General features: G+C 37.6%; 1 protein-coding gene across 1 annotated transcript; it reads right to left on the bottom strand.

The window, feature by feature from the left end:
- Positions 1-1115: 1115 nt before the first annotated feature.
- LOC149562268 (uncharacterized) lies at positions 1116-2381 on the bottom strand. Its single transcript, XM_089825801.1, has one exon. The coding sequence runs from the start codon at positions 2085-2087 to the stop codon at positions 1566-1568; it is 522 nt and encodes a 173-aa protein (XP_089681927.1). The 5' UTR covers positions 2088-2381; the 3' UTR covers positions 1116-1565.
- Between the last annotated feature and the right edge of the window lie 7838 nt (positions 2382-10219).

Below are 10219 nucleotides of genomic sequence, written 5' to 3'. Positions count from 1 at the left end.
AATTAAATACATTTGTGCAGAGATATTAATGTATAATAAAAAAGAAGAGATAATGAGGAGATATTGTGAAGAATCTCTATTGCACAATTAAATTACAAGATTAGATGGTGTAAGACTAGGAAGTTAATTCATGGTCCTCAAATTCCTTGATAATGGAGACATTACATTTTGGTTTCAATTTCTAGGCATTTTTCTGTTACTAATATTAGCTCATTAGTATTAGGAAAGTTCATGTAATTGTTTCAGTCCATCAGGGATCCAAACTCTGTAATCTTTCTATTTTACAATAATTTAATATAATGGATGTGATCTCTACAATCCCTATTAACCAATCATATAAGGAATATAGCCAAAATATTAAATACAAAAATCAAATATATAATTATTATAAAAAACCAAAAAAAAAAAATATATATATATATATATATATTAATCCATACAAATAAAAATATTAAACAATAACATATAAGAATAAGATATTCACTAGACTTTTCAAAATAAAAAGAAAACAAAAAAAATCTTAGCTGAATACAATAGCTCAAAACTATACTTGTCGTATGCTTCAGCAAGGTTTAATTCCTGTGAGGACACTTTGGATTGTCAGGTTATCACCAATTTCAATTCGTGTGACTTTGCTAACACTCCGGTTTTACAACCAACATCGAAACACCGTATTCTGAAATTTTCTAAGACTTACGGGTTGAAATAAGAATTTATAAACCAAAACAAAAATGGTAATTATGTCCTTCCATAATCTTACTTACATTCATGCACTTATTCAACAAAATTGTCATTTAAGGAGAAAAGACGATTCTCCGGAACATGAGAAACGAATGAGCTTTTGCAAGGCTGTTAAGTTGTTGATAGGGTGGTGTTCATTAATAAAGAATCGATGTTGATGCGATAATACGAATCTTAGCAATACAAGGTATCAACAGAGTGTTGCAGAGCATTGAAATGAAACAATTAAAGAGCAAGATAAAAGCAACATTATAAAATACAGCTATCACTTTACTCGTGCAATGTTCGCAGTATTCAGAAGGCGTCCATTGAAATTGTGCCAGCTTATAGGAAATCCACACACAAAATATGGTTAGGAAAATAACAAAAGCATGAAGTTTCAAAACATTTCTATTAACCATACTAGACCTTCAAAAAGTGGTTACAATCTCGACAATCTTTGGGTATTCCCCCAGGCGGTAAGAAATAGACGTTTCTCATACACGTTTCTATAGCCTGCATTACATCTTATACAAGTATCTATCCAACGCGTCCTTTGCATACAAATTGAAGATGATTTACCGAACAAGACTACGAATTGGGCCGTTCTACTGAAGCCAAAAAAATATTAAACCCTTCCTAAAAAGTTCGCCTGTACTAAAGCGAGCTAAGGATAACCGTCACTACAGCTTATACAAGTATCGAGAGCGTCCTTTGCGGAGAAATGGAAAAAGATTTACCAAACAAAATTGAGAATCGATCCGTTCCACTGCGGCTAAAAAAGCATTAAACCCTTGCCAAAAAAATCACTTGGACAAAAGCGAGCGAAGAAAAACATTAACTTCTCATTCAAGGAAACCAGTCCGGGTGAGCACGGCGTTGCGGACCCTGCTGAGATCCCTGCCTTTGAGCGTCCGTCCGGCCCCCTCGCACATAGAAAACGATGTCAGTTGGCTCCTGGCGAGCTGCCGCGCAATCAATTGATGCGGCGGCACCATTCCTCCCTTGTCAAACATTTCATCTTCCTCCTCCTGCTCATCCTCTTCATCACGAATTATCCTCAAAGCCTGCTCTTTCTTCCGCATTTGAGACCAATCCGGGATATTGACAGGCGCAGACTGCGGTCTCCACCCCTCTGACGCTTCCTCCGTCTCATTCCTGCCCCTCGGCACCATGCGCGACACCGATGGCTGCCGGCGAAGCGCATTTTCTCTCCTCCTCTCGTCTCTCCCGGGGTTCTTCAGATTCAGCCTTGCCACCACCGCCCAGATGTCCTCTTCCTCGAATTCCTCGCCTCCCCCCTCCCCAGTCACTTTCCCCATTTCAGGCAGCGTTGAAAACACATACGAATTCCGCCTCGCCGCCATTAGAGTACAAATTCACCCGCTCAGAGCACTGGAAATAGAAGTGGCAGTGGCATGAGCGTCCGCAGATGGGAAGAAAACAAGGGCCTTTTTTTGGATAATGTCTCGGGAATCTCAAAATGCAGCTTCCCTGGGGGAGGAAAAGGAATGATCCGTATGTTTTCCAGACACAAAAAGTCGCCAGATTAACCAGCCGTTGGCCCATTTATAGAGCTTTGAAATTTAGATAGTGCGCCATTTCTACGACATTCTTTGTCGCATTCCCCACCAGTTTTATGGTTGTCTCCGTTCGTTTTACCTTTCCCGTAAGGAAAAAGAAACAATTCCTCCAATTGAACCCCAGATAGAGAGCCAAATTTCTCTCATCGGAGAAAGACGTGTCACCCACATTAGTAGAGGGTGGGGTCCTCGGTAGCCGGGAATAATTGAAGTAGGAGGGTGCTTTGTGGCTTTCATTTCAAAGTTAGTGAGGAGTAATAAGTGTATTCCTCGCCATCTATTCATTCCAAAATATATATCTCAAAATTGTTGCTAGGTTAGAAAATGCATTTTTTATTACAAAAAATTGATGGGAAATGGAAATAGAAATGGATTATGTTTCTGGGTCTGTAAGGAAAGGGCACTTTCGCTCATATTTTCATTATCTACTAGTTATTCTTGTTCATTGTGTTTCGCATTTGCTAAGTTTAAAGCCAACAAAAATGATGAGTAAAAATTTATCAATAAATATATCATATACTAATAGTTATCCGCTTTTTTCTTTAGTAATTAGCCATTTTAAGTAACTTCGTAGATTTTTGTACCTAAGTATTGGCTATTTTTGAATGATTGTTGAGTCATTTATACATAAGTATTGGCAAATTTTGAGTTGGTTGCAATGCACTAGGGCATTTTTAAGTAGTTATCAAGTGACACTTTGATATGACCACTTTTAGAATCTTACATGTATAACAGATACCACACATGGGTCGGTACTACTCAAAAGCTAGAACAATAGTTAGAAGTAGTTAAGTTGTATACTGAGACAATAAAAAGAATCCTTGAAATCTGATGTATTATTTAAGATTTTTTGGGTATGTGAAGTTCGTTATAATAACCACTAGTATGCTTTCCATGTAGGAGAAGAGCTAGATATCACTCATTTCATTTACCATTCACTCCTTGCTTACCCAACCTCCCTAATTACTAACTCTAGAGAAACCACAGATATTATAATTAAAAGCCTATTAATAATCATATCTTGTACCAATAGACACCCATTTCTACCCCTAATTGTGAGTTTTTTTTTACTCAATTTGGGGCATTTATGCATAAGTATTCACATTTTTTTAAAGTAGTTGTACTACATGATTATCAAGGCATGTCATTAAGTATGTATCGGACAACAATTTGAAATTACCACTTTTTGACCCTTGCATGTATACAAAGTGTTGAATGGGTTGAATAACTAAGAGGGTGTGAATCAATTATTCTACACACTTTTAAAATCTTTTCCAATTGTCGATTATAGCAAAACATACATTCACTGCTACTAAAGACGTTGTGGTTAACGCACAAAAATACACCATCAATTGATAAGCATTAAGAACACACGTGGACACAATGAACAACAAATTTTTCATGGAAACCTAAACTGGAAAAATACTATGAAGAAACTAATTCTCATGGAATGAACAACAACATCAATCAAGGTGACATCGATTAGGTAATTTGATACAACAAGGCTAAGTACCAAAAAGAAGGGGTATTGCTTGAGTAGTTATGCCATGAGGTTAGAAAGAATCACTATTGAAATGAAGGCTCATTAGGGTTAACATTAGTGGAAAATATTCACCAATTGGCAAATTTTGTTCATCGACCAACGTTGGTTTGGTGATCTTTTTCCACATATATGGTATGGTGCATCACCCCAAGTTTACCAAAAATGGGTCACACCCAAAGGCCCATCACCACAAGAAATATGCCATCGGATCTCCTTTCAAAATGAAATAGCTAATCAAAAAAAAATTAAACACATTTGCCTATGATTTTTGATTTGAAACTTTTTGGACGACCTCAATTCGCCCTTGGTTTTAGAAAATGTTTTAGGAGAGGGACAACATTCACCCCACAAATATGCGAATGCATGTCACACACTAATTTAATTTTACCAATTATATTATGCATGGACATATAATGGACTGGTCATATTCACCTTGAAAATTCTAGAAGATACTCACTGTTGGATCTAGTGGTGAGGACAGAGCTAATCGTGTGGAGAGACCTATTGGAACTAGGGATGGTCAGTTTGCTAGACCTGGATCTCAATTGAAGTTGAAGCATATGATGGAGGTTTCTAATTTCTTAGGTACTTTGACTCCTAAAGACCTAATTGATTGGATTGGTGAATTGGAAGACTACTTTGAGCTTGAGGATATTGAGGATCTGCTCAATGTGAGGTTGGCACAAACTAAGCTAAAAGGACATGTTACTCTTTGGTGGAAAAAACAACAAAGAGACAGAGAAGAAGAAGGTGAAATGAAGATCAGTAGATGGAGATTGATGGTAACTAAATTGAAAGCTAAGTTCATTCTTGTTGATTATGAACTTGAGTTGTTTAAGAAGTTGCGAAATTTGAAATTAGAAGGATATGACTATGAAGGATTATACCAAGGAGTTCTACAAGTTAACTATTTGGTCTAGGCATAGAGAATTGTCAAAGGAGAAGCTAGCTTGATACATTAATGGTTTGAGATTCAATATTCAGGATGAGGTTGGTATGTTGAATATTTCTTCAGTTGAGGATGCTTATCAGTATGCTCTAAAGGCAGAAGATAAGTTGAAGAGGAAAAGTCAAGGTAATGCTAGAGGGAAGGAGAAGCAGGATAGCTTGGCAAAGGTTAAACTAAGTGTTGAAGGTGAACCAAAACATGTTGATCAGAAGAAAAGGATAGTTGCAGGTGGGTTTAGGGGTAATTGTTTCAGATGTGGCGAAGAAGGGCATAAATCTTTTTAATGTCCTCATGGTAGGAAAGTTGTTATTGTGAATGAGGTTGCAGCCCAAGACAATCAACCTGAGCAAGGAGAGAGTTTACTGACTCGACAAGTATTGGTTGGTCAGAGGACACTAGATTCTTGTCAGAGGACTAGATTGTTTGGGACTTGTTGTAAGTTTGGTGGTAAAGTCTGCAAGGTCATTGTGGATGGTGGTAGTATCAATAACCTTGTTGCTGAGGAGATGGTTCAAAAACTTAGTTTGAAGAGAGTGAGACATCCTTATCCTTATAAGATTGCTTGGTTGCAAGGTGAGCATGCATTGGAAGTAAGGGAGCAATGCCTTGTTGATTTTTAGATTGGACAGTATAAGGATCAAGTGTTGTGTGATATTGTGGACATGAACAATTGTCATGTGTTGCTTGGTAGACCTTAGCAGTATGATTGTAGGGTTGTGCATGATTGTGTCAAGAGTGTTTACAGTTGAGAAAGGTGACAAGAAGTATTCCCTAATTCCTTTAAAGAATGAAGAGATCAATAGGAGGAACCCGAGTACTGGTAGCCAAGTTGAGTTGAAGGATTCTGAGAAGATTGGAGATCAACATGGAAAATAAACCTATAGCACAATGAGGATGGATATGAAGAAGCAGAAGAAGAGCAAGGGAAAGAGTGTACAAGTTGAAGACTTGGAGGATATGTATGTGAAGAACCAATTTGGGATTTATGTGATGAATCCCAGAAGATGTTCTTCTAGCTATTGAGAACATCTTTTTGAACCTGGGGTGTCTAATGCAGGAGCATCCTAGGCTTGCTTGCAATCTTGCATGGTTGGAGGTATTTTGGCTAAGTGTTGTGGACTCGATCACCAAACAAGTGGTGCTCAGTCGTTGAAGGGTGTAGTTGTGGCTGAGGAACTTAGTCATTGAAGGAGGCTCGGTTGTCATTGGAGCTTGGTAGACATTGGGAGCTTGACATACTCTATGGAGCTCGACATATGTTTGTTGCTCGCCATGCTTTGGGGGCTCGACATGCACTGGGAGCTCAACATTGCTTATGGTTTGGTTGATGCTCGGCTTGGTTTTCTCTAATACTTGGCTTGGTCTTGTTTCCTGTCGGTATCAATTTGTTTGTGAGCCAACCTTGGCATTTAATTTGTGTTGTACTCAACTTGTGGCTCAACATATATTTAATGTGAGGGATTCGATGTGAAGAACCAATTTGGGATTCATGTGATGAATCCTAGAAGATGTTCCTCCAGCCAGTAAGAACATATTTTTGAACCTAGGGTGTCTAATGCAGGAGCATTCTGGGCTTGCTTGCAATATTACATGGTTGGATGTATTTTGGCTAAGTGTTGTGGAATCGGTCACCAAACAAGCGGTGCTTGGTTGCTGAAGGGTGTAGTTGTGGCTGAGGAGCTCAATCATTGAAGGAGTCTCAGTTGTCATTAGAGCTTGGCATACACTGGGAACTCAACATACTCTATGGAGCTCAGCATACTCTATATAGCTCATCGTACTCCATGGAGCTCAACATATGTTTGTTGCTCGCCATGCTTTGGGAGCTCGGCATGCATTGCTTATGGTTTGGTTGATGCTCAACTTGGTTTTCTCTAACACTCGGCTTGGTCTTGGTTCCTATTGGTACTGAGTTGTTTGTGAGCCAACCTTGGCATTTAATTTATGTAGGGGTATTTAATTTGTGTTGTACTGGACTTCTGGCTCAACATATATTTAATGTGAGGGATTTAATTTAGTTTTTAATGAATTGGGCTAACTTGTGGCTTAGTTGGGTATAAGTAAGGGGCTTTGTGGAGTCTTTAGGCATTATTGATATTAAGGATCTGCCTTGGAGAAGAGGATGTGAACTTTGAAGAGCTAGTAACTATGACTTGAGAACTAGAGGATTGCTTGGCGGTACAAGTGTGGATTATTCTTGGTGTTCTTATCCAGTTGTGGATTTGGAATAGTTGGGATTAGGGTTTCTAAGTTGGATCTTGTTGGATCTTGCAGATTTGTTATTTTAATTGATGTTTGTATTTGGCCCTAACCTGGAAGGCCTAACAGTTGGGCATATTACATGTAAACACATATATCTATGAATAAAGAGTGGTGATTTGGTATCAGATCTTGTAATTGTGTTGCATTTTTGTTGTGTTCCGTTGTGTGGCTATTTGTTGGGGGCTAGGACATCTCCATTGGGGATTCTCCTACCTTGCACTAGACATCAATCCTACATGTGGTAGAAGTCAAGAAAGGTCACCCAAGCGCACTTGAAGAACCTTGTCGTCATGTTTTAGTGGCCAAAATCAAGAAGCTACAACATCACAAAAACATTTACAAGATTCCCAACCACTACCACTGCCAGTTCCACTGGCACATATTGAAGAAGTTGGAAAACCTAATATCTTTGATCATGGTGAACTTGAAGGAAATATTCAAGTAAATACCTAAAGTAACCAAGATCGTTGGGTCAATACCTAGAGTAGTTAGAATAATATAATAGACTTGGATGAAACTTCCAAAGATGGTGATGGTGTAGAACCATGAAAGAGAAAAAGGAAATACAATGTAAAAACTAATGTGAAATCCAGAGGCTCCATTAAATCTCTTCACGATAAAGCAATGGAAGTTGAAGATATGGGTAAAGTTCTTTAGTTAAGTGTTATTTTCTATATTTTGAGCAAAGGGCATGTCATGATAGACTACCCATCATTGAGTGGTTTATTACACTTTTTGAAAGTTTTTTATTATTTGAGGAGTAATTGGTCAGTAAATAGCAGATGGGAATGGGCAAGTTATCCTGTTGAGGTTGAAAAGGAAAATATCAAAGCACAAATTAAAGAGTCAAATGTTATTGCATTATCTTTAGATGAGGTGACAACAATAGACAATACTTCCCAGGTGTGTATGCATTTTTATACTGTACACAATGTTGTCCGCCAATCCAATCTACTAACTATTGTTAAAATGAAGAATACTTCAATAGCAAAAAATATATTTAACTAGTAAAGAGTTCTCTTATTGAATATGGAGGTATAAATAAATGATGATTGCCCAAAAGTTGGTGTATGTTGGAGCAGATGGAGCTTCAGTAACACAAGGCCACAAGAATGGTCTTGTCACAAAATTAAAAGATTTTCTTGCACCTTACATTGTTGACATTCACTGCATGGCCCATAAAATGAATCTAGCTTTTGGAATTGTCAGCAACTCTCCAAAAATATTCAGAGTTGAAGTTTTAATCAAAGAAATCTATAGGCACTTTTAAAGTCAAATTACTAAACGATTCAAAGAATTTAAATAGTTTTTTCAAGGGACAAATTAATGGGAGAAAGCTTCTTAAGGATAATGATACTAGATGGGTCTCTTTGGATGGACTAGTTCATTGAGTTTTATCTAAATATCCATTTTTTCTTAGTATAATGGAATCAACTCGTAACAATTAGGGTAGTCAATGGAGATATGGTGAGCGACTTGAAAGGTTAAGTAATGTAGAGATTGATGCAAAGATAAACTCAACAAAAGCAAAAACAAAAGGAACCATCACCAAAAAGAGATAGATAATAATGTTCTTCTCATTAATTCATCATTTGAACAATATATACACTTGTTGTCCTATAGATTTCTTCTCCCCGTAATTTCATATCCAAAAACTTGACCTAAACCTAAACCTAAACCTAAAAACTTTGTTTATACTTGCTAAGATGGTCTACGAAACATTCTAGATTATTACAAAATAGGAAGAACAGCTTACAAAATACTCTAGATCGATATAGAATAGGGAAGAATGACCCCACAATGGCTTGAATGAATCCCAACAAAAGATCTTATCCTAATGACAAAATTGCAATAAATTCCTCAAGTCAGCTCATGCAGAAATCACGTCCAAAATATTTTATGTGTGTGCTCCTACACCATACTCCCCAAGAAATGTTATCTCAAGCCCACTTGAGATGAGCTCTTGTAGAGTGGTACCCTACTTCCTGATATCTTGTTCAATCATCCACACAGCATCTACATCTGAATAACCTTTGAGTTTTACCAAATACTGCTTGGACTCCTTTCCTCTTGTCTGCTTTATGACTTTGGTGTCAAGTATCCTTTCTAGCTATGGTGTTTGCTTAAATGGTAGACATTGAATGTCTTATGTATCAACAATCTATCCTGTATTAATTTCTTCAGTGGGTGCTTTGAATGGTGTGAGGTCTGCTATGTTGAAGATGGGAGAAATGCCAATCTGAGGTGGCAATCGAATCTCATAAGCATTGGTTCCAAACTTTTTCAATATTTGACATGGACCTAGTTTTCTCAACATAAGCTTGGTAGATTTACCTTTCGGTAGCCTCTCTTTCTTGAGATTTTCCCATATTAAATCTCCCACTTAAAATTCTAAGTGTCTCCATTTCTTATCTACATGCTTCTTATACTTGTCAGAGGTTTGTTGGAGTTGTGCTTTGACTTCATCATGGATTTCTTTTATGGTTGTAACAAATTCTTCTCCCTAGGCACTAACTTGTTGCTGTGAACTCATATCTCTTAACTCAAAAATCCCTCTAGGATGAATTCCATATACCACTTGAAATGGTGACTTTCCTGTACTTCTATTGATGGAGTCATTAAATGCAAATTCAGCTTGGGGTAGGTTTACATCCCATTTTGTTGCATTTTGTCTTGTGAGTGTTCTTAACAAATTGCCCAATGTTTTATTAACTACCTCTGTTTGGCCATCAGTTTGAGGGTGGTAGGTTGATGAGAATGATAAATTGGTTCCAAGTTTCCTCTATAAAGTTTTCCAAAAGCGTTCCATAAACTTCACATCCCTGTCTGAAACTATTTTGAGAGGTAGCCCGTGAATCCTTACTACTTCCTTGAAAAAGAGATCTACTACATGAGAAGCATCATTGGTTGACTTACATGGTAAGAAGTGAGCCATTTTGATGAACCTATCTACTACAAAAAATACACTATCATGCCCCTTTTGTGTTCATGGCAACCCCATTACAAAATCCATCGTTATGCTTTCCTAGGGTCTAGATAGTATTGGCAAAGGTTGATAAAGCCCTGCATTTGTAGTCCTTCCTTTGGCCCTTTGACAAAGCATACATGTTTCCACACAGTTTCTAACATCAGTCTAAAGTTTAGGCCAAAGGTAGTACCTTC

Source organism: Cupressus sempervirens, chromosome 4, assembly GCF_028749045.1.
Source record: "Cupressus sempervirens isolate cs-2001-9-10 chromosome 4, ASM2874904v1, whole genome shotgun sequence".
Classification (NCBI taxonomy): Eukaryota; Viridiplantae; Streptophyta; class Pinopsida; order Cupressales; family Cupressaceae; genus Cupressus; species Cupressus sempervirens.
Note: the sequence above shows the minus strand (reverse complement) of the source record. Positions and strands in the feature narration are given on the sequence as shown.

What these genes read in the sequence shown, in the direction of transcription:
- LOC149562268 (XM_089825801.1), bottom strand. Translation starts at nt 2,087, where the DNA reads ATGGCGGCGAGGCGGAATTCGTATGTGTTTTCAACGCTGCCTGAAATG.